The sequence below is a fragment of the Populus alba genome, chromosome 5, assembly GCF_005239225.2.
Source record: "Populus alba chromosome 5, ASM523922v2, whole genome shotgun sequence".
Lineage (NCBI taxonomy): Eukaryota > Viridiplantae > Streptophyta > Magnoliopsida > Malpighiales > Salicaceae > Populus > Populus alba.
Genome location: NC_133288.1, coordinates 19,683,028 through 19,708,083, shown reverse-complemented (window position 1 = coordinate 19,708,083; position 25,056 = coordinate 19,683,028). Strand labels below are relative to the sequence as shown.

General features: G+C 32.4%; 3 protein-coding genes across 3 annotated transcripts; 1 reads left to right on the top strand and 2 right to left on the bottom strand.

The window, feature by feature from the left end:
- The first annotated feature begins 1,832 nt into the window (after window positions 1-1,832).
- LOC118062239 (uncharacterized) lies at window positions 1,833-4,338 on the top strand. The gene is made up of 5 exons (XM_035075975.2): window positions 1,833-2,047; window positions 2,183-2,275; window positions 3,584-3,755; window positions 3,871-3,960; window positions 4,056-4,338. Exons 1-5 carry the CDS (start codon window positions 1,955-1,957, stop codon window positions 4,196-4,198), a joined length of 591 nt encoding a protein of 196 aa, XP_034931866.1. The 5' UTR covers window positions 1,833-1,954; the 3' UTR covers window positions 4,199-4,338.
- Window positions 4,339-4,501: 163 nt separating this feature from the next.
- Window positions 4,502-7,181, bottom strand: LOC118062238 (uncharacterized). Its single transcript, XM_035075973.2, has 7 exons — window positions 6,863-7,181; window positions 6,600-6,657; window positions 6,217-6,522; window positions 6,069-6,117; window positions 5,890-5,984; window positions 5,264-5,385; window positions 4,502-4,824 (listed from the first exon to the last, which is right to left on the bottom strand). The coding sequence occupies exons 1-7, from the start codon at window positions 6,994-6,996 to the stop codon at window positions 4,767-4,769; spliced, it is 822 nt and encodes a 273-aa protein (XP_034931864.1). The 5' UTR covers window positions 6,997-7,181; the 3' UTR covers window positions 4,502-4,766.
- Window positions 7,182-8,803: 1,622 nt separating this feature from the next.
- On the bottom strand, window positions 8,804-18,399 carry LOC118061844 (basic helix-loop-helix protein A-like). Its single transcript, XM_035075441.2, is given in 9 exon segments — window positions 8,804-9,102; window positions 9,227-10,149; window positions 13,515-14,067; window positions 14,169-14,225; window positions 14,362-14,376; window positions 15,438-15,534; window positions 17,274-17,528; window positions 17,720-17,898; window positions 18,075-18,399. Coding segments are annotated over 8 exon segments (2,085 nt in total). The 5' UTR covers window positions 17,824-17,898; window positions 18,075-18,399; the 3' UTR covers window positions 8,804-9,021.
- Window positions 18,400-25,056: the final 6,657 nt, after the last annotated feature.

Sequence of the window (25,056 nt, the reverse complement as noted above, 5' to 3'; positions counted from 1 at the left end):
TGATTTTTTTTTTTATTTTAAGTTAATTTTTATTGTTTTTGGATTGTTTGGATGTCTAGATATCAAAAATAAAATTTTAAAAATAAAAAATATATTAATTTGATGCATTTATGATTAAAAAAAACTTTAAAAAATAATTTTTACTGCACTTCCAAGCTAACCCTAACTGTAACATTATTTTAGAGACAAAAGAGGGGTTAACCAAACTCAACCCAACCCAATCTACGGTCCACTTCTTATTGCTTTTGGTTTCTTTATCGGTTTAGTGATTGAAATATATACCCTTCAATATATATTATCTCAAAATTATATACCAGTAATTAACTACACCATACCAGTACTCGATCTTCAATTTTACCTCTTAGATTCTGAAAAGAAGTACTTTTTTGAGAAGTTAGAAAATATACATACAACATGCATGCAAACGTATATATAATTCTTTGGGTTTTTTTTTTTTTTCTTATTCTGAGCAATAAACTTTTTTTATTGGGACTTACCTTAGGAATTTTTTCGGGCATTCAGAGTTTTGAAATGTACAAAATCAGATAATTAAGAGTGATCTAATTTTATTTTTTTTGACTAAAATTTGATGAAATTTCAGATCAAGTAAAAACGGTCACAATAACTAATAAAACCATCTTACTTTCCAATCAAATAATATACTATTTTCTGGAAAATATATAAGACACCAAAGGTATAGTTTAATAATATTTAAAGTATCTCCATGTGGTTTTATATTGAAGTCATGTAGTTATTAATATTGATAGCTATTAAATACTTAACTGATTGTTAGTTTCAGGATCTGCAAAAATTAATTGAGATATATATAAATTAACCTGAATATCTTATATAAATAAATATAAATAATAATATCAAAAGTAAAAGCAGTTTCACAATGAATTCAACTAACATATTTATAAAACACATCAGGAGAATACAAAACGTTATGGATATATTAAAAGATCAAAGAAGGTTTATTATTTGTTTACCCACACATGATCATATATTTACTAGTATGAACTATGCAAGATTTGATACCATAAATCTATACGACATTGTGTGTGTGTGTGAGATGTATTTAAGACGCTTGTTATTCATGCGAAGATCATAAGAAAAAAAAGTATTTAAAGATGATGATTTGTTTAAAACACGAATGAAAAAAATACAAACCCAAACAATAAAAATAAAACTATTAGGCTAAGTAATTTCTTTAATTATTAGGTTGTTGTTAAACTTAATCCGAGAGATCTAGTCGGCATAAAACACAAAGTTATGAATTACAAAATTAACTAATATTTTTATAAAAAATAATCAAAATAAAATATTTTTAATTTTTTTTTTATAGTCAACAAGTTTTGATGAAGTCGTGAATTAATTCAAATTTTTAATTAAGTTATATTAAATTAATTTTTATCTATTTTTATATTAAATTTAGTCTAAATCAGGTCTAAATTGATTCATCGAACAATTCCAGTTTTTTTAACTATAATAAAAAGGCTGTAGGTGGTCAGATTAGTAAATTTTTAAGTCCAAAGCACCAAATAAGTAGGGTAAATGTCTTAAAAGGTAAGGTGGTTTTATGCTTAAATCTAGTCCGAAATTAAGGGTCAGTTAAAGCAATTGGAGGACGCAAATCATACGCTTACAGGAACAGCAACCATTAGGCAACTAAAAATCGTCATCATTTCGTCCATATCTCTTGGAAAACATTGTGCACGCGCTGAAGAAGAGAGTGATTAATATCTTGTTAAAAAGGTCCCACCATCTATCATTTATCGCCCCCTCTTTCCACGTAACTATTTAGTTAGGTTGCAGGTCAGAAGTTGGAGCTTAAAAGCCTCCATCTCTCTACTCCAGAACAAGAAAGGAACTAAAATTATAATCCAAGCCTGAAGAGTGAAGCCGGAAACCTCCCTTTGCTTTTCTCTCCCTTTTGTCCTTCTCTCTGCGTTCAATGGCCGGTATTGACGATGGAGAAGTTGGATTTGAAGAAGCAATTTCATGCCTACCTTCTCATGTTCTAGATGAGGCTATATGGGACTCCAAGGTATAATATATACACGTACACATGATACACAAATATTATCATTCAAATGAATCACAGTTCAAGTTTTTGTCTGTCTTTACTCTTTAGGTTTCTAAGTTTTTGTTTTTGAAGTTTCGGGGCCATGTTTTGTTTTAGGAATATGTGAAGCAACACCACCACCACCACCACCACCACCACCACCATCAATATCACAGTCTTCCCAAATTGCCTCAAGACCCACATCCACAGGTATGCGCTTCTTTCCTTCTTGTTGCTTCCACTTCCAGAAAGTGTTTTATATATATATATATATATATATATATATATATATATATTCTCAGTTCAAACGTTTGTTTTCGTTTATTGAATATTGAGGAAAATTATATATTGCTATAATATGATTAATTAATGCTACTGAAGTCAGGGTTTCACTTAAGCGAATGCTAGCTTCTGGTTGCTTAAACGTCCATAACCCAATAACTAGGAAATGAAAGTGAATGTATGATTGATTTTGAAGCCTAATGGCCATTCGATCGGTTTTCAACCATTTATGGCCTTGATTTAGCGCCCCCAGCAAAGAGTCTCGATGATGATGTTATCGCTTCAAAGGGTCCTTTGCACGCTTCTACATTTTGGTGTAATTAAGGTGGAAGGAAGAGACGTTAGATGGAATAGAGACATGAATGTTGATGGCGTGTCATTTCTTACACGCATGCATGAAATCTGAAAGACAGGACATGCAATTAATAGAAAGATGGCTACTAGACTGCAGGTAAAACGTGATAGGACTGCTTATAGATGAGTGGGTTACGATAATGTCAGTAGCCTCTTGTCCTCGCAAATAAGTGGTATTAATTTTCAACAGTTACAAACCAAAACGACATGCATTATTTTTTTTTCCCTCTGTCACTCGGGATTATATATGGATAAATTATTGTGGTTGATGGTGAGATAAGCTTGAGAATTTGGGATATGTCAAAAGCGGCTTTCCGAGAAGCGGCTTGCCGTTGGTATCGGAATTCTTCCGATTTGTCATCATACGTGATATATAGAAAGTTTTCTCAAAGAACCAAATCACATAGGCCTATGTACCCAACTCGATCCCACGGATGGTGAGTTAAGATAAAGATGGAAGACAATTTTACACAAAACATCACACAAATTAATGTAAACACACTGGATCATATATTTTTTTTTAAAAAATTCTGAGGGAGTTGAGTAGCCGACCGTATACGTTTTTAACCACGAAAAAGAGGAGAAAACCAAGATGCTTACTGATAACATAGAATAATATCCTGCAGAGAGCAAGACCTTCTAAATGATTTTATTGCACTAATTCGGGTGAAATACTGTAGGGTTTACAGTAAAATGTTTTTGAGTGTTTTCATAGTGGTTCTTTCTTTCTGTTAACGACCGAGGTCGTAAATCTCTTCTCTGAAACCAATTTTGCTAAATAATAGAAGTATAGAAGATATCATCATTTAAAAATATTCCTTTAAAATATCTGTGGACTCCAGTAATGAAACTTTATAACCCCACCTGCTTGTGTTCTATCAGCGCCCAAAGTCCAGCCCAAGACCCGGTTGTAGAACAAAATACGCCACTAACTGGGCATCGGGGGGCCCTGGAATGCAAGCTGTTTTTCTAGATTCGGGTAAAAAATCATCAGGGACTGGAGTTTTTCTTCCACAAAGGGCAGGAACCAACATGCAATCTAGCAAGAAGCCAGGTACTGCATCTTTGATGGAATGACGCGAACGTCTGATACCACAACTGTGATCCTGCTAAAATGAAGAGGCACTGAAAACATCATAACTGATGTCCTGTCTTTCTTGATTGTGCAGCTTGCGCTCCTGTTCTCCTCCCCGCACGTGTTGTTCAAGCTCTAAATATCAATGTGCATGAAATAGGCTTGCACTTATCACCCCGGCAAGGTTAGGCTAGGCTAGCCTTTTTGCTCTTCTCTTCTATGCGTATAGCTTTTCTTGGCTTTATGATTAATTTGTTGCCAGCTATTGTCTTATTGCAGATGCCAAAAATAAATCAAAAGGCAGAGACTGCAATTCTTTCAAGAATAAAAAGAGCAAGGACGTGTCAGCACAATGCGCTGTTGCATTAAATAATGAGAATTCTTCACCAGAGATATTTCTTCCCAAAGAGTGGACTTATTAATCCCCAAAGGGACTGCCATGTCACAGTGCATAAAAGCAAGAGCTCTCATTATGTTGCGCTGTTAAATATCTTGTACAATGTAAATTGAATAATAATAACAGCACGCTATCTCCTTTATTGTTTATCCGAAGCTTCATTGGCATGAGACTTCTTTTATAGCTTGCATGCAAGTAAGATATTGGTAGGACAGCACTGGGTTTAATCTTGAAAAAATTTCCAATGATAGGATTGAAGTCTCTGGTGGGTATTATATTAACAAGCTATATTTTGATCGTCTGATTGATGATCTTGTAAACTAAAAGGTCAAGCAAATAGCATAAGGATAGCATACAAATTTCTAGTCGAGTAAGAATACCAAGGGAAGCTACCAAACATCAAATTTCTAGTCGAGTAGTAATGCATCACAGATCTGCAGAATTTTTTACTGTCAAGGCTGGTGAACAAATTTGACTACAGATAAGATAAGGACAGTTACTTACAAACGCTGCTGCATAGGTGTATTGTATTTTAAGGGAAGCATGATCAGAAGAGGCACAAGAAAAGCTGCTCTACAATGATGAAAACACTGTCATTCTTCTGTTGGGATCTTGAATGCAAGGCCCTTGACTACATGGCGACATTGAAACCTGCGAGAGAAACTCACTTTACTTTATGATGTGAAATTATCTCGTGACCCATACAATCTCATACAGCATCAAGAAGCCGGTGTCAGAAATTGCTTCAATTCTCCTCAGTTTCTAGATTATGAAACTTGTAAAGTTAAAACATTCTATTACATAAAAAGAAAGGGGCCTTTTCTTTTCTGGAATTGCAAGAGGCACAGACCAAACGATGCTGGATTGTATTTTCCCTACCTTACTCATTTCTGACCATGAAGCTGACAAAACTAATCTATCCACTAAATCATTTTGGGGTGGTTCACTCATTATTAATGTTAATTAATTTTCTGCTCTTCAAATTATTCAACTGATATGGGTTGTCAATCTTCTACTATAGAATTGAAGCTCAAGTTCAGATAATAGAAAACCTATTGATGATATCAAAACAGCAGTCATTGTCCCATACCAGATTAAATCATTTGAAGCAGATTCTCTCGAATTTCTGGAGCTGCTGGTTTGAGAACCACATTCAGGAGCATCCATTTCCAGAACTTTTCTACACTTAATTTGCAGCCTGGAAGGCACAATCTGCCCAAAAATGCAATCAAACAAAACAATCATATGATATTAATGCAAGATTGCCCTTGATCTAAAAAATCAGATTAAGAATATGATAGGCGGCCTTCCAATAATGACAACGGCTGAGAAGCACTGATTCTATGATCTCAGAGATATTTTATTTTGGTGACAATCAGAAACTGTTCTGAAGACATCAGTTAAAACATGTAAGATGTGCCTCATACAAGGACGGAACATGCATGCAAAAAAGAGAATGCAGCCAAAATTAACGTCTTTGTATGAAATTCATTGTTTCATCAACATGATTGTTCCATTAGAGTATTGTAAAGATCAAAACATTGCTAGCCAATTCAGCAGTAAGAATAAGTGGATTTATTTCTAAGCAAAGTAGGATGCATGATTTTAGTATGATTGCAATAGTGGTTGTTTCTTAAAGTGATATATAATATCTCAGAAAGTAAAACTCATGCAACTAAAAGCACAACAAAGCTTTTTGGTTAGCTCGATCTATACCTTTTTACTGTATCTGAAGTCACGTTTTGGAAGAAAATGCAGGGGCAAGTTGAAAGAAGATGGAGCTTTAATCAACAGAAACAATTTAGTAGGACCTATGGAAATAAAGAAACACGGAAACATCAGAGTTTCCTCCCAGCAGATTAACTAATAATGACAGGACAAGCTTTACCAGATACCTGGATACGAACTAGATCCAGCACCCTTCGAGATCAATGCACGAACAGCCTGTCAAAAGACATTTGACCTATCAAAATTTTATAAAATTTTGTCAAATTTGCAACTTAATATGAAATTACAAATAACATAGGTACACATATGGCAAACCTTTCTTGAAAGCCCTTCTGCAACTTTGCTTTTAGCAAAACCACCATCATCTCTTGGGACAGCATTTCCACGCGAAAAGCACAATTCATAGACATGCTGGGGCCGTATTGGACTAGCCCCAAGTACTAAAATCACTTCCTCGATGCAAAGAACCTCACTAATTATGAGTTGCAACGCACTCTCGAGCCCACCAACTGTGTTCACCAATTTCTCCAGTCTCTTAATCCCATGTTTCACCTCTCTCATTCTACTAATGTGATTTCTTCGAACAGATGCCTTTAATTCAGTTTTTGTAATTGTCGTCTCCTATACATAACAATTCTTTGGCTTCTAACAATAACAATAACAATAACAATAAAAATAATATGTAGTTGATAACATACCAGCTCTTTATACTCTGTTTGCAAGGAATCAAATTCAAGACTAATATCCTGAAAAATCCTGCATTATCAAGAAATAAAAGATTTCTTAGAGCATTTTCTAATTCCCTTCTCTTAATCAATACCTTCATATTAACAGTATAATTTGGAAAATTTACTAAGAAAAATTATTTCATAAAAACCTGATCGGCGTCTGCAATATCAGTTATCGTTCTTGAGAAGAATTAAAATTGAATTAGGGGAAGCAGAAGAGAGAAGTTACTTACGAAGGGATTTGCTGGTGCATATAGAGAACAAAACCGAAAACGCTTTTGATAACATGGAATATGACTGAGTTGTCGATCGAGTCAGCGTTGGTCTCGATCTCTGTGAACTCCATATCCGATGAGCTTCCTTCCATCGTCGTTCGCTTTGGTTGAGAGATGCTTTCGCCTTTCGGCTTATTTGAATAGATGTTTGGGAGGGACGGGAGCGCCCACGAGAAATGGGCTTTTATTACTGGGCTTGGCCTAATTCTATAAATAATGCTGCTAAAATTCTACTTTATAATTATATATTCGATTATTTTTTAAAATATATTTTGTTTAAAAATATATGATTTTTTTTATATTAACAATAAAAAAAATTAATTTAAAATACAAAAAAATTTCAAAATTTTATAAAACATGATTTAGCGTAAAAAAATAGCTAAATGTATGATTTGGCAAATCAGCTTTTGAATATTTCTCTACAGAATAAATAATGAAAAATTATATTTTATATCATATAATTTAATTATTTTTTTCATTTTATTTATATCCTACATTTTATAAATTTATAAAACCTTACATCCTCCCTTTATTCCAGGGCATATAAAAATCAAATTATTTATAGAATTATTATTATATTTCAATTAATAACTAAAAATCTTTTATATTAAATATTATAAAGATAAAAAAAAACTTTCCACCCTTTACTGTTTTATCCTTCATTTTCTTTAGAATTACCTAAGAAACCATAACCAAGGACGGAACTAGGTGGAGGGAAGCAGTGGCCGGACCGTGCAAAATATTTTAAATTTTTTATTATTTAGTATTTAAATATGGAATAATATATTATTTTTATTTTTAAATAAATAAAATTTTTAATAATATATGTTTGACATTTCTTATTAAATACTACTAACTCCGCCCCTGTCTATAATCAAGAAATTTACAATTAACCTGCATCAAAATTTATTAACTCTCCTTTTATATATATATATATATATATATATATACAACAGCCAAGCGGCAACCAGGTTAGCTGCTTTGAGCAAATCAAAAAGTTTTAAAGTTGTATTATTTTTTAAAGTATATTTTATTTAAAAATATATTAAAATAATATTTTTTTTATTTTTTAAAAATTATTTTTAACATTAAAATAAAAAAAAATTAAAATTAAAAAATTAAAATTTTGACATATATCCATTTGGGTTGCAATCCCAAACGGATCCCGTATGGCTTTTCCCAGAACCAGTAAAACCGTCTATCATTATTGTGCATTTTGCACCCAACTTAACTTTGTTAATCCTTGACTCCACGAACTTATCGTAAAAGGAATCCATGTCTTTTTCTTCAGAGAGAGAGAGGGAGGGAGGGAGGGAGAGGGAGCCCAATAAAGCTAAATTCTTAATACCCAATATCTGCAGAGACATGAAGAGTTGATTCTTGGAATTTACTTGCTAATCTCGTATTCTGTTAATCACTTTGATCAAGTGGTCTTAAGGGGTTTCTTTGACGGTGGAATTAGGGTTTGGAGATGGGTTAAGACTTATGGTGCTTGTATAAGAGAAATTTATCCTCTGTTTTGGTTTTTTAGTCTTTAAGAGGCGTGGGCGATTCGATTTAGAAGAAGAAAAAAACGGGTGTCGGGGCTATTATAATTGTTTTTAGAAATTTCTGCTTGAGGCTACCTCCAAAAGCTAAAAGGATAAAGACCTTAAACAGTTCCCGCCCTGTGCTAAATGCTGCAAACTGGCATAAAATGATGCTCAGACAAGTTGCAATGCTTTGTTAGTTAAAAAAAAAAAAAAGACGTTCCATTTGTTTGGCGCATTTCGAGTACAATTTACAACGCAGTTTTGCCTGTGCTGTTAATTTTGTCTCTCTTTCCCCTTTTCTTTTATCCTGCTGCTTTCTTCTGTGTTAGTGCAGGGAAGAAAATTGGTTGGTCTGATTTACACTATATATAGAAAGCCAATTTAATGTCGGCTTTTCTCGTAATCTGCTGAATATCATACAAGCTTTGTTTACTTATATTACATTTTTCAGGGATAACCACTTGATCATAACGAGGGTCAGAACAATATACTAAGCTATGCACAGCTAATTAGCAGAATTTATCAGAAAGGAAAAAGTCAGCTAGTTGGTTTTCCCCTTGATATATGTAGTAAGAGTCTCTCTACTCAATCATGGGGTATTATTTTATGTATTGCTCTCTTCACCTCCACAATGCTCACCTTCTTTCCATTAACATTCTCCTTCACCTGCCAGCATAAACTCATGGAGTTAGTCAAGGCAGATAGCTCTCATATTTTTGTATTTACAGACAAAAGAAAAGGAAGAAGATGATGATGAAGGTGTTTTGTATGGGAGAAATTAAAGGCATACCTTGGCCCTCAATTCCCCTGCAAAGATCCCATTGTTCAGAGAAGACTGCACCGCGGTGGTTTCTATCCTGAGCTCCCTTAGCATTTGCATTATGTCTAACAAAAGCCCCTCTCTAAAACTACATTCCAACTCTAACAATGCGTCACTCTCTATTATGGACACCTCTACGCTGGTCTCCGGCTCCTTATGGACCACCGGCTCTGGCTGTGGCAAGGCCCCCACCGTTTTGGGCTTGGCAGCACCTCCAGCACTATCCTCTACGACCCTCATTTTCCTCTTATCTGGCACAGGCCCAAGACTGCTCGCCCGATCCACCACTGTGACCCCACTCTTTTGCTTTTTCGAACTATCGGAAGTAGAAGTCCTCTGTGGACGGTCCACCGATCTTGGGCGGTGCTCACTCTCCATCTGTTTATTACGCGTCTCCAAATCCTGGATTTTTTGACGGAGTTGCTTCACGTATTCAATTGTGTCCCCTAATATTGATGCTTTGTCCATTTTGGTCACGAAGGGCACTAGCGACCTTAGCATTATAAACCTCTCGTTTAACTTCTCTCTCCGGCGTCGTTCTGCTAGCACGTGATTGGCACTGAGCTCATCCTGTGGGGTCCCCTTGCGGAACCGACTGGCTGCTTCACCGTCACGTGACTTTGGGGAATTGTCTTCGCGGCTTTTGCTGTGGAGGTGTGGTACGCTAAAGAGAATGCATTTTAGGAGCCACTGAGAGGTTGTCTCTACTGACACGTGGTAGAGGTGGTCAGAGCGGTTTGTCCACCTGGAAAAGGCTGATTGGTGGTAGCGTGCCTCGTAAACAATGGACGATGGCTCTGCTGCCAGCCATTCCGGTTAGCTTTGGAGGATGGTCGATATGGTTTGGGAGTAGTGCGTGTCCTCTTGCGCCAAGTCTTCTAGTGGAGGTGGTCCTGCAAAAATAAAGCTAATTATTTTAAGTACAGTAGCTCTTTTGTTGGATTACGCTGATGATATGGGTCAATGAATTGTCAATACACCGTGAATTTCGGTTTTGCATTGGTTACTTGAAACTTCGCTGGCGGCGCCACCCAAGAATATGTTCAACTTTAAAGAAACGGCAATCAAACAGACGTAAGCAGCTTGAGCTTGCTCAAAGCACACGGAAACAACAACACAACTAAAAAAAAAGTACAAACAATTTATAATTTTGTTATATAATATCATCACATAAAAATTTTATAACTGATTTTTTTTTCTCAACTACAATCTAAATAATTCTATATATAGTCTATCTTGAAGACAAATGAACTCTAATAACTATTAATGGGTTTATTCAAGGGATTTCTAAAATAACTAAATAAAATAAAATTACGGAGCACAATATTTTATACCTTAAACTACATAGGAAAAAAAACATCAATAAAGAAACTATTTGCCTAAACTATATAGGAATTGAAAAAACTAAAAAAACCAATAATTTGTCACAAAAATCCTATTGCACCAGCTTTCTCGGGTGGGAAACAACTCATCATCGAATTCAAAAAAAATTTTTCTTGATTATGTGTTAGTCCAATCAAATGTGGTCAACCCTTCACATAATCAAACTTTCCATTAAAAATATCATACCTTCTAGCAACATGCTCAGTCTTTCTAATAACTGAACCAATCTTATTGTTATGGTGAAAATCATGTGTGACAACTCTTATAGCAACCTTCTCAAACTCTAACTCAACCAGCGCACTACAAGGACCAAACAATCTCTTTTACTTATTTTTAATATTGATCATTACTAACAAGAAATGTGCTAATTTTTCCAAAATAAAAACTTTTTAACATCTGCTTCACATATTTTAATGGAGAATAAAAAAAAATCAACTTTGACCCTATAAGCTCTAGAATTGTCCTAAAACACTGTAAGGTAGAGCTTCCACAATATATTTCATAAAAAATCTCATCTAAAAACCACATCTAATTTGATTCCCTTCTTATGGGTGTTTTAACTATTAAAATTAGATTCTATTTGCTCATTATTTTACTAGTGTTGTGGTAGTGGTGCTACTTAAATGACGTAACATGAACATATTTTCCATACTTAGGGTCATCACATACTAGATTTATGCATTGAAATCTTCTCTTTTAGTATCATCTTCCTTATTCTCTTTGAATTTTGGTTAGTTGATTCCAATACAAGAATGAAATAGCATTATAAAAAAAAATCAATTTCGACATTAGATTCTTCATAAAATTTCTCTTGTAGACCTCAATTAAGAGACCACTTCTTCTACTTACATCTCTTAAACAAGTTCTTAAAATTAGATATGGATTTTTGATCACTTTTCTCATGATATTTTTTTTTCTCTTTCATCTTTGCCCATCGACAAGATAATTTTTCAACTTGCATCTACAAGTTTATCATTATCAATCAACAAGTTAGTTTTACAATCTATCTCTGCACACATATATTCTATTATCAGTTCCAAAACGTCTATATTTTCTATTGTTATCTTCTACACAAGAACATCCCATGCCATGGTTGTTCAATAACATTAGCAGCTACCCATTAATAATCATTACGCTAATTCTGAAACAAGCTCTTAAAATTACTTATGGATTCATGATCACTCTCCTCTAGCTTTCCTTTTTTCATCTCAGCCAATTGACAATATAATTCTCCAACTTGCCTCAACAAGTTTATCTCATAAACTGATGGGTTAATTTTGCATTTTATCTTCATTTATTTTCTATCACTAGTTCCTAAACACCTCTTTCTTAAGGGGAAACCTTCCCATCCCTTTCTATATGAGAATGCCCTATTATACAACCTCTTATGCCCATGGTTATTTAATTGCACTTAACAATAAACCACCAAGAATTGTTGGGTTAATTCTAAATTGGTTCTTGAAATTGATTTTAGATTTATTCAAATTTTTTTTATGTGGGGTTATCTTGACTTTACAACCGAGTTATGAATTTAGCATGCTAGCTTAAGTTAAGTTTTTTTGTCTTTTTTTAATTTGAGTTTTTTTTTCAATTCGTATCCTTCAACATTTGATTCGTTAATAATTGAGCTTTTTGATTTTTTTCTATCTTTATAAGGATATCTCATTTCCATTCAATTTTTACTTTTTATTAAATGAGATCTTCAAGAATTTTTAAGGATATTTAGAGGATGTCTTTTTATAATATTAACAAATATTTATTTTTCTATTAGTCATTGTCATTTTTTTTTAGTTTTTTTTTGTCCTTGGCTTTGTTTTATATAATCATGTTATTAAAATAACCGGACTTCTTGAACCCATTTGAATCAACTCTTTTAAATTTTTTTTTATTATCATAGCATTTTTTTTTTTTGCGCTAAGAAAAATTTAACCTAGCCAACAATATATTGCAAAACACATATCTATTATAGATGAAAGTAGATTTCATTTGCGAGCTTCAGTTTTATTTGTTAATTCTCTGAAAATGTTTTGTTCTTACTTTAGCTAAATATTGGACACAATGACCCGTTTCAATTTCATTGTGCTCTGCATTCTCCATCATTGATGCTGGATGATTTTTAGAGCAAACTATTTAACTAGCCCTGCTCATTTATTTGGACTTGAAAAAAAATATGTTGGATGTTAAAAAAGAAATGTATAGGCATTACTATATCCTTTTCATCTGCATGTAAACTTTTGTTTAGGAAATCAAAGTTCATTGCATATAAAGTAAAAAAAAAAAAATCAAGCATTAACATGAAGATATTTTTAAAAGACCTAAGTCAACCCGAGCTAATTCACAACTCAGACTATAAAACTAATTAGCTCAATAACATTATTTTTTTAAAATAATTTTTATTTAATTATATGATAAAAAAATATGCATTATAAAAAAAAATTATATGAAGTTAAAAAAATAATGATGGACTTCCAAAAAAACTTACTAATATTGTAACTTTATTGGAGAACAAACTAAAAAAAATGAATGGTATTTAATAAAATAACATCTAAAATATTTTTTTAATTAAAGATTTTAACAATTTACTATATTTATAATATTTTATATTAAATCTTTTTTTTTTAATAAATTTAAATCAAAGAAAACCTAAGTTATTAGACCCATCATCAGGAGATATTGTAAATGAGCAGTGAGTGGCCCATGACTACAGGTCCACAACCCTAACCATCAAAATTTAATTTGGAACCCAATTTATGATCATCTCTCCTAGAAAGAATATTTGAGGTATGCATGCACTATCATTCATTTTTTTACCTCTTATTTGAAATTAAGAAGAAGGGAGAAGGAAAAAATAATAATACTAGTACCATTTTTTTACCTGAAGCTGATGGCTGAAGGTTGCCACTGAAAGGGTTGTCTTGCAACATTGTCCACCTCCGAGCGGACTCCGCTTTATGCGAGTCAGCTCGGCTCCGGTGATCCATCAAGTTGTCTGGACCAGTCAAAGGAAAATCCGAGTCCAAGTTATTAGACCCATCATCAGGAGAACCAAGCCTGATATCCTCAGACATCTCAAGTTGCATCAACTCGCTCGGCTCAGCTGCTGCAACTTGATGAGGGTTTTGAGCTTGTCTCGGTTCCAAGTGATCAATATCGCGACAGGTTTCGGCTTCTGAGTCTGAATCATGTTCCTCCTCCTCCTCATCTTCTTCGTCATCCTCATCAATTTGTTCGGCATTGGCTGATGGCTCTGCAGCCACATAGAAGGGAGGAATGGGTGGAGGGTGGAAACGAGGGTGGTCATGAGAGGAGGTGGCAGGGCTGGAAGTGGAGTGCTCGGATAAAGCTGGTTTTGGGGGAGTAAGGTGGCGGTGGTGGTGGTCACTAAAGAAGGTTTTTACGTGTTGGATAAGTCCAAGATCCTCTTGAACCTACAATTACATATTACGATCACCAATTGATATATACAATTTGAAGTCCTTAAACAAAAAAAAATACATTGAGGAAAAATATAGTAGCAGAATTTGTTCACCTTGTCTGTTGTGCCAAATTCAACAACACCATCGAGAAGAGGGATGCACACCACAGTCTGCATGAATATATTTATTTATATAAGTTAAAAATATGAAAAAATGAAAGTTATAACATGGAAGAAGAAAGAAAAGAAAGAACATGACAAGTATATACTTAGAACAGGATGTAATAGCATTGGCAAATAGATTTACCTGTACACGAGCACTCTAGTACAACATTATGATCGATCGGGAAGAGGTTCATGATCAGAAACGAGAGAGAAGATGGTTAGCATTTGTTTTCTAGTGAAAAAAATAAACAGTTTGAAAATTGAAATTGAGAATGAAACGATGAAAAGAATAACATGCGAGCCATTTATTAAAAATCTTGTTTTAGTTTTTTTTTGGTATTTATTTTCTAGTTTAGCTTTTAATCGAGTTAATCTATTTCTTCTGTTTTTTCCTTACACATGATCGATCGGTAAGAGGTTCATGCATCTTGCTGAGTGTGTAGACAATATAGACGCATATATCAAGTTACAAATCTAGCTGGAAAGGAAGGAAAGAATTCAGAGCTACTAATTAGACTGGAATATTTCATAATTGTAAATCATAGAAAGATTTTTGGTGATTCTTTTGAGAGAATCATAGCTGAAAATGGGATGTGTGTTCCCCCATTTTCAGTATAAATAAAGGCCATGAGAGTAGCTAGAGCAAGCAACAGGAAGCAGCTTTGGGCAGCAGCTGCAGTAGCAGCATAGAGATAAAGCGAAGTGTGAGGCAAGAGTTAAGGTATTTCTCCTCCTCCATTACCGTAAATTGTATTTTTCTTTTTATCTAATTCACTAATATGAAAATAAAAATATGTTTGGTCTAAAAAATAGAAATAAAAACATAGAATAAATCTATTATAGGATATTTTTGGAATCAAATTTATAGACTTCCAAAATAGAAAATACATGGAGATATATCTTTTTTATTCCACTGTCTCTATTTCTTCTGTCACGAAATATTAACCAAATATTACCTCAAGTACCATTGATTATTTTTATAATCATAATAATATTTCTAGCTAATTCAATAAATATTGGATATTCAAACGCCATCCCAGTATTGAACTATATGTCGGATTATTGCGTGTAGGATATATATATAGAATTACAAGGCAGGTCTCCATGCACATATATTCAATTTAATTAGTTAGGCTAGCTAGCAGGTTATATAATACCATAAGTTTAAGCCATTAATTTAACTTGGAGAGTCAAAATGAAGGCAGAAGCAAATAATACCTTGGCAAGGATTGCTCTAGAGAAAGTTTTGCTATCAATCTCGTTTGCACCAGTAAGCCATACGTGTTTTCTCCTTGCGTAGGCCTTTCCTGGTAACCTGCACGTACGTAAAATCCATACACATTATGTGCCATTAAATGATGTTTGGGAGTGTGGTAGCTATTATTTTTCAAATAATTTTTCGTGCTGAAAAGTATGTCAATAATATTTTTTTAGTTTTTAAAAATTATTTTTGATATTAGCACATCAAAACGATCCAGAAAGTATAAACCGCACTTAATTTTAGCAAAAAAAAAATTAAAATTTTCAAAAATAGATTGAACGATAGTGCCCAAACAAGCACTAGGTCTTCTTTACTTGCATGAACAGATTACATATTTGCCAGAAAGGGGATATATATTTCTTAGAGACGAAGAAATATATATATATATATATATATATATATATATATATATATATATATATATATATATGACCTGGCTCAACACTTCATGGACAGCAATCGATCGATTATTTGATAACCTAGGTCCTACAAGTTGTTACATTAATGGAGTTCATAATCAAGAGGAGACATGGAAGTATGGGGTGAAATCATGCATGGAGCTAGCAATTAAGCTCAAGTGAGAAGGAGAGTTGCCAAATATACATCCCATTTTATAAGGGCACTGGCTTAATTTGTGCCTTATCAAAATAAATGGCATCTATGGTTAGTACTAAGTATGAAGTTACTAACGACCCAATTTTGAAACTTTTAATTTATCAAAGTTTGAAAGTGTATTTGTTTAAGAGATATATTGCATTACCTTGTAAAAAAAACATGTATTACAGGTTTTCAATAAGATTCACTGTACGACACATCTTGGAAACAAAAACATCTAGAAAGGCAATAATTTTGTCGTTAAAGAGTATTTGAAAAATGTAATAGCGGTCATTTTTTATTTTCAAAACATATTAAAATAATATTTTAAAAAATATATATTTTTAATATTAGCATATTAAAATGATCTAAAAACATTAAAAAAATATTAATTTAAAATAAATAGTGTTATTTTTTTTATTTTTTTAAAAAAATATTTTTCAAACACAATATCAAACACTTCCTCAAATCTCTAGCTTAGCCTTCTTCGACCATAACTTGTTGCACTTTCTGGAACATTTTTAACAAAAATCCAAGATGTTCTTCCTAGGAAATTAAGAAGACGACATTAAAGCCCACTCACCTAATCCCCATGTTGCGAACTGAAAAAGTAATATCTACACTTCCAAAAGTGATATACTTACCAACGATCATAAGTCAGCTTCTTCTCAGGAACTATTAAATCGAAAACAGTTTTTTCTTATCATTATTTTTATCTGTCTGGAAAGCTATCATAAAGGATCCTACGCCCTATCTTAATTACTCCCCTACAATGTACTCTCCAGCCTTTTCGTCATTTACACCCATCAGACGGCCACCATTTCTTATTATGAGGGGAAGGTTTTGGTGTCTATATACATTATTTCTTCACATTGGCAGAAAAAATAAAATTGAATTCAATGCCACTAAATTAAATATTAAGTTTCTTGGATTGGAAACATTTGAATTCTATTGTGCCAAAAGTTTCAGAGAGGTTGAGAGAGAGTATGTTCTACAAGTATAACTAGGCGTTGATTTCTTCATGATAACTAGCATAATACAACAAACGAACTCAATATCACCCACATATATATATTCTACTTCTACTTACAGACTGATTCACTGGGTTTCACTTCAATATCAGGAAATTTACATTGAAGTAAATCAAATAACTGGAAATTAAGAAAAAAGATGGAAAAGAAACAGAAACACAAACTTACCCAACACCAGGAGGGAAAGAGAAGGAAACACACATCAGATAAAACCACTCAGTCTCCGTCAAGTCCTCCGGTGACAAGGCGGCGCAAGGTCGACGTGCTGGCTGGTTGGTCTCTCCTATAGATAATGAATCATAGAGCTCTCTAAGCTGCTGACTCCTTTGCAAGGAGGCTTCTTCAGTCGTAACCTCTATTGGTTGCACTGTTTTTCTAGTCTTGATTGGCCCATTGTAATACCCATCTCCCCACACTAAGATCCTGAACAACAGTACGCAGTTCTCAATAACACAAACTTATAAATTCATTGAGATTGACATTATAATTCTCCAAAACCCAGATTGTATTTGATACATGTGAACATGATGGAATATTTTGGAGTTTTACTTATCAATCTATCATCATACATAAAACATATAAAGGATGCATTATTTCTGGAAGAAAAATATTACCCTTGTTGTGGACACATTTGCCAAAAGAGACTGTATGTCCATTGAACCGATTGCACTGCAGCCTGTAACATAGTCTGCAAGCGGCTACTAGGAGGGGTAGCCATTCTTGCAACTGTATATTGATCACCACCAGAGAGATACCTCTTCTCCTTCTAATACTCCAGCTCCTGCTCTCTACTCTAACAAAATCAGTCGAATAAAATAGGTCAAAAATGAAAAAAAAAAAAAAAAAACAATTCGGTCTTCTTTCTTATACAAGGACTAAAAACACATAGGAAAGGAACTCAATCAGGATCTGAACTAAAATCAGACCCTTGAATACCAACCAAGCAAGGGAGAAAGAATTGGAAAGTACTTTTTAAGGAAACAGAAAGAAGAAGAGAGGAAGGTGCAGTGGTAGAGCGCGGACTTGCAGGTAATTAAGACAAGAGAGACAAACAAAAGAAAGAAGGGCAGATGTGTGCATGATTTTGAGGAGATTCTAGCTCCAACTACTATTCCTACAATGATCACTTGCCCAACATAGATTGCCCCGCCCACCAGACCTTGTCAGATGATGATGAATCCATAAAAGGGTTATGAGTGGCCTTTAGCTACCTTGCTCTGTATGTATGTATTGTTGAAGATAAAGATTCTTTGGGCAGAAATATATATGTATATAAACGCAATGAGAGAAGAGATTGGAAGAAGGAAAGAGAAACAATGTCACTGTTCTTCGATACAAGAGAGAAAATTAGACATACTTTGAGGTTTTGACTGGTTGTTCTACCAGACAGTTTGATATTACTCTTTTCTACTGTTTTATATCTGCCATGATAAGGTGTAAGCGCTGGTTTGTTAGTTGGTGTGTTCGCGAGCGCGTGCTCGTTTGGTGAGGGATCATATTTGTTTAGGTGGCAAAGACTGGGCGTTGGGATCAGTGGTAAAAGGAATTGGAGTTTCTGGAGGAGAGAATGCGGATTGGATTGAAACATTTGCCCCTTCTTTTGTACTAATATATAATCAATTATTAAATCTATGATTTCTTAAACAAGTGTCTATATCCTTGTGCCGTGTTTCTCGATATCGTATAATTAAGGATTTTAGAATATTTGACTAGTTACACTAATTATATCAATTATTAATCTATTTTTATTTAATTATGTAGCAATTAAAATGCAATTTGTTTTTCTTTTTTAAATCAAGATGATAATTTGTAAAAAAAAAATTGAGATAATTATATAATAGATCAATTCAAGTCAACTTTAGTTAACTCATCAAACAAATAACCTGAGTAATGAGCTCTAATGGTTCAATTATAGTTTTTTTTTTATTTAATTAATGATAAAAAATAAAAATTAAATCAAAATAAATAAAATATTAAAAGATAAGATTGAAAAAAAATAATAAAATTCAATGTTAAATAATAAAATAAAAAAATAAAAAAATCCATAAAAATACAGGCTTAGGTGGCCCAACACATCAAGGCCTTAAAAAGGCCTAGTGCATGGGCATTGACAACCCTCCTAGGCAATATTTTTTCTTATATAAGGTTCCTCCACCTTTTATTTTTTTATATAAAAAAACAAGTGATGCGCTGTATGCTGTTTGCTACCTAACCCATAATCCAGCCACCATTGAGGTGGTTAAAAAATTAGAAGTGGAGTTTTTTGGGATAAAAAAATCCATTTTCATCCAAAAACAACTACTAAACACCATAAAAATCTTCCTAAATCACATGTCAACCTTAAAAATATTCATGTATATGCTATGTAGCAAATCGGTTAATTAAACATGACACTGACTTTATTAACGAAAACTCATATTTATTAGTAATAAAGGTTTTTTTATTTTTAATATTCATTGATATTTGATAAATGAATCTATAAATAAATTTATTGGAACAAAAATGTTTTTCAAAGATTTTTTTGGAAGTTTTTATAATTATGATATTTTTATTGCATTAAAGTATTGTTTCTAATTAAATGTTTATGATATAAGCTTTATGAAGACTAGATATTAATATGAACTTGAGACTAGTACATATTATGTTCTTTATTTTATGAAATGAAGTAGTTGTTTTCATAACTAGTTCATTTATTTGGGATATCTAGAACTAATATGAAGGTATTTGTCAAATGATATATACACTAAAACTAGCCTTGCATTGGAATTCTATATAGAGAGATCACTAGTGTCTACGAAATGGCTCATATGAAAGTTGTATAAGTGATACTTATACTTGAGATCACTAAGTTATCTTTTATATATATAAACACTTATGCTTTGACCTTTACTATATGTTATCTTAATCAATGGTAATAAATGAGCATATATTGGATATAATATGAATTATATAAAGGTATTTAAGTGATCAAGAAATGATTCATCATTGTCGTGGGTTGCGCCGAGATGTCGTCGATGACAACAAAGGCTTTTGTCGTGCTTCTCTGATGAGGTGTTATGTTGAAAAGGTTTTTGAATTTATTCATAAAATTATGATTAATGTTCAGGAGTCACCACCTAATTTTATGGTCACGAGGAACCTATGTTCTATGAGAGTCTGGGTAAGGGATTGGTTGTGCAAGATGAAGATGCATCACCCCCAGTGCACCCTATCTAAGGTACGCTGCATTGTTGTTTGATTGTTTTTTCTAAGTCGGGTTTCTATTTGTTGGTTTTTTCTAAGAGTCAAGGTAGATCTCTCTTCATGAAAAAATCTCTACCTTGTTGGGTTAAATCCTAATCGTTTTAAAGTTCAAATTTTAGCATCATTTACACCTTGTATCTTTAATACCTGAAGGGTATACTTTATCATGTAATTTTACACCCACATATATTAAAGTCTACGGACCCTAGGAAAAAAAAGATTGGAAATAAGTTTTTGATATTTTGGGTAAAACCCTAATTGATGATCATAAACTTGGTTATGATATCCTTTTTTTTTTTTTTTTTTGAAAGATAAGAAAGATGCAAAAGTATTTTATGAAAATATACTTGGAAAATTTTTAGGATTTGGTTGTATGCATGAAAATAAAATATATTTTCTTTCTTTTTTGTTTTTGAAATGAGAAATTAATTTAAAAGTTTTTGAGAATTTATTTTTTTGAAAATATTTTGATTTATTTTTTTGAAATATTTTGGAGAAAAACCTGGTATTTTAATACCAGATTTATATTTTACAGTGTAAATTTACAACTTGATATTATACCAAAATTATTAGAAAATATTTGAGAAAAAAAAAACTAGAAAGATATAGTTAAATATTAAGAATAAGACCTAATATATTTGTGAGAGAACCATCACATAATGACGAGTAATTGTGCATTAATGTAATTGTAAAAAGTTTTTCATCAGGAATAAAAAATAATTTTAATACCATACAAGGACCACATAATTTTCCAAAAAATGATTAATTGGTAAGTAAAATTAAAATATAAAAAAAAATATTTTTCTTAAAAAATTATAAAAACTAAAATGAAACTTTATAAAAAAACTTCATTGTGCTACCAAAATCAATCAACATCGATTGAAAATATAGTGGGGTTGTGTTTTTAATTGTTTTTTACTTAAAAATATATTAAATTATTATATATGTATATATAATAATTTTTTAACATAATACATTAAAACAATTTGAAAGTATTAAAAAAATAAAACAAAAAAAATCAAATCCTAAACAAAATAGTATTTTGACTGTACTACTACACATAAAAGGCCCGCGGTCTAACTTTGTAGGCAAGGGACTTTTTGTTGATTTGATAAACAAACAATAAAGAACACCACGTTAGTTTTGTCAGAAGGGTACAATTTTTATTTTTTTTTGAGCATTTATTAATTGATTTAGCTGTGCTTGTGCAAAAGGAGCAGAAACCAATTTGCATCCGACCCGAGTCCAATTTACCGAATTCATGCGCCCTATATAAAGCAACCTCATGGCTAGGGCTCCATTCAAACAAATTTCGAGATCGACAGTTTGGGCCTCGTTTTTCTGAATCATCTTAGCAACAATAAGCCGAGGGCTGGAAGGGGTGGGCCTCGGCCTCTCTCCATTCAAACAAGAAAAAATTGCTTCGAAAAACACGCGAGCTCAAAACATGAATACAAAAAATAGAAAAAGAAATCATATGATGCAACAAAAAAAAAAAAAAGAAGAAAAAAAAGGAGGAAATCGCCCCTTTCTCTATCAAAAAAACTACATGGAATTTCCTTAATTTTGGATGGAAAGTATTACCACCTCTCTTCTTTTAAAAAAACAAAAACTATATGATCGTGATCTGCACAAGAAAAGATCAGATGTTTTGATAAGACATGGAAGTACCAAATACAGAGACATTCAGTAGTGATGAAGAATAAGATCTGAGTTCCTTCACAGTATTCGTTAGAGTGGATCTGAAATGTCTACAAGGCTTAATAAAGACAACTTCCCCGCATTAGCCATGCGTTCCTTCAAACTGACAGCGCTAATTTTATTTTTTTTTGGTGATATCGATGATGTATAATTTTTAAAAAATTTTTTAATGTTTTTCATTTAATTCAAAAAAACTAACTTTAAATAAGATGTTTTTGAGCTTAAAAAAAAAACTATTTAGGTTTTGAAAAAACTATTATGCAAAAAACAGATCAAATTCTTACATTTATAGGCTGGACAACCTAATCAGTTAGAAGAAATAATTTTTCATGAAACAAATCTAAACCTACATTTAAGTTGACAAAAAAATAATATTTTGAAGTATGAAAATTTATTTTACAAGAAACTCAAACATGTGTGTAAAACCTTGACCTAAATTTCTAGTATTAATAAAAATCTAAATTTAACCCGGGAAATAATGGGTTAATTGGAAAATAAAATAAGGATGTATATGTGTGTGTGTAATAATTTTGTTAATTGCCAATATATCCCTCCTTTACATTTATTTTTTTATGTTTCTCAGGTAATATTTTGCAATTCCATCATGTTGTTTTAACCGAATTTAAGCTAGGCTATTTTGAATTTCAATTAATTATATCCCAGTACTTTTTTTTTTGTATCATTTCTATTTAATTTTTATTTTTATTTCTGTATTTTTTTTTTACTTTTTTCTTGTTTTTCATATATTTATTTATGTATATTTTAATCTTTCAGACTCATTTCATTTTATTTAGTATCTCCTCATTTTATTTGTAATTATGCATGTGTGCTACCAGCCTTGAGAAGAGAGAGAGAGAGTAAATTATTCATTCCCTTAAGCTTAATCTTGGGAAAACCTAGGAAAAACTAAATATTTATACAAGTGTAATAAGTTAAGTCGGTAACTTGGATGTTACTATTATAGAGGAAACTCTACTGATATTTAAAAAAAAATAAAAAAATATATATAAAAAAAATTCCATTATTTTCTCTATGAAGATATGATTGTCTTAGAAAAACTAGGATTGATATAATGCGTATTGATTGAAGCCCAAAGCCTTTTATTTAGGTCATCTTTCATCTAAAAACATGGATTCTATTTGGATCCAATTTTAACTTTTTATATTTTCACTAAATAAAACACTACGATGGCTTGTTTCTTTTTAATGTGAGATAAAAGGTTTTAGATAGTTACGAGTTTTTCTAAATTATATTAACCAAAGTTTCTTTAAAATCAATTTTTCATTCACTTATAATTCACACACACAAAAGGAAATAAGAATTGGGCTCCCCTAAAAGCCCATTAGATTGGACCTGGAGTGTTATACAAGGACCAATCAAGAAAACATCTTTAGATTGCTCTTACATCCCTTTTGGACTAATTGTGCATCCTCTTATACAGAATCGAGGAGCATCTCTCTGATCTTATTACAAGTCCTTCACAATAAAAATTAACTGCGTCTTCCCTAACAGGGCTTATACCCATGTATCCAATACTACTACACCTTGAGTTAAATACCCTTGGTTCGCTTGACACCAGCTATGGAAAGGAAACGAAACAAATATATATTAAATGCCCACACATCATCTTCCTATGATAAAGCTCACATAATAAAGGACACTTATGAATCATGATCCCATTATTTTCACTCAATAGTGAACTCCTAACCTTATCTTCATCTTCATGCAAATTAGTGTCATGAGTTATTGATATAAGAACATCCATGAGCCACAGGTAAAGGGTTTGGAGGTTCAACTCATATTCTTTTCTTCAACCTCTCTAACACCATCTCTTTCCTTACATATTATTCGCAAACAAACACAACATAGTCTTGAAGATTTATTTTGCACGTGTTCATAAAATCCAAGTCCAACCATCTCAATCTTACAGTCCATCCATCAGCCTTCAAAAAACCCAAATACATTAGGGTTTTTCCTCAAGCTCGTAAAGTAACTTAGAGGGACTAGCTAGTAACGAGGACAAGGAGCAGCAGCATCATATCAATCTCATTAGCTTTATGAACTAGCTAGCTAGCTAGAAGTGCATGGTTTGGTGGACTCTCCACTTGGGATTTCTTATCTTTTACCAGCTCGTTTCCTTGCTCAGTATTTTGCCTGGATTGACACATTGAAGACAACTGCAAGCGCTTTTTGCTGTCGCCCGCACTCCCCGGCCTGGGAAAGCGCAGCTTCACATGGCCAAGGATTTTCTGCCTTTCACTAATGGTCGACAGCTGATCTCCGGTGAAAAGAAATCTCCCACCATATGACTGAACCTGGTACTATCTTGGTTGCCGAGTAAATGGCTTTGCTTTAAGTCATTCCATAGTCTTGCCGTTAACTGAGGACTCCCTGAATTTTTCTTGCAAAATTTCTATTTTATCATCGAGTTTATTACTACATCAGTTTACAATTTTTAATGGAGTTTAGTTGACGTTACTAGCAGGGGTGAGTGAAAAAATAAAAACATCAATTAAATCAAGAAAATTAAAAAATAAAAATTAATTAAAAAAACTAATCAAAAATAAATTGATTAAAATTAAAAAAAAAAAAAACTGATCGGTTTGTTTTATAAATTTAAAATAAAAAAAATTTAAAATAAAAAAAATTAAATTTAAAAAAAACCAAACCAAACTAAAAAAATTAAGCTAAACTAATTTAAATAGATTTTTATTATAAAACACCTAATGAAAACCAGTTGATATAAATTAATTTTATTTTTTTTATAAAAACATTGATTTAATTTAATATTTTTTGAAAAAAACTGAAACGAACTCAAAATAATACTATTATTATTCCCACATTTTTTTAGACCAATCCCCGCTTGCTTCGACATGCATTGAAAGAAATTTCAACTAATGATGATACCATTAATTAGATTTGACGCAGGTGGTGGTCGAGTCAGAGTAATATCTGATGATTTTGTCTCAGAATGAATATTAACATTGTTCATTTTAAATTCATGGTT

What these genes read in the sequence shown, in the direction of transcription:
- LOC118062239 (XM_035075975.2), top strand. Translation starts at nt 1,955, where the DNA reads ATGGCCGGTATTGACGATGGAGAAGTTGGATTTGAAGAAGCAATTTCA. An exon ending in CTCAAGACCCACATCCACAG is followed by an intron (nt 2,276 to 3,583) that starts GTATGCGCTTCT and finishes GTGTTCTATCAG; the next exon opens with CGCCCAAAGTCCAGCCCAAG. An exon ending in GCAATCTAGCAAGAAGCCAG is followed by an intron (nt 3,756 to 3,870) that starts GTACTGCATCTT and finishes TTGATTGTGCAG; the next exon opens with CTTGCGCTCCTGTTCTCCTC.
- LOC118062238 (XM_035075973.2), bottom strand. Translation starts at nt 6,996, where the DNA reads ATGGAAGGAAGCTCATCGGATATGGAGTTCACAGAGATCGAGACCAAC. An exon ending in ATGCACCAGCAAATCCCTTC is followed by an intron (nt 6,658 to 6,862) that starts GTAAGTAACTTC and finishes TTGATAATGCAG; the next exon opens with GATTTTTCAGGATATTAGTC. An exon ending in GCTTCAAATGATTTAATCTG is followed by an intron (nt 4,825 to 5,263) that starts GTATGGGACAAT and finishes TTTCTCTCGCAG; the next exon opens with GTTTCAATGTCGCCATGTAG.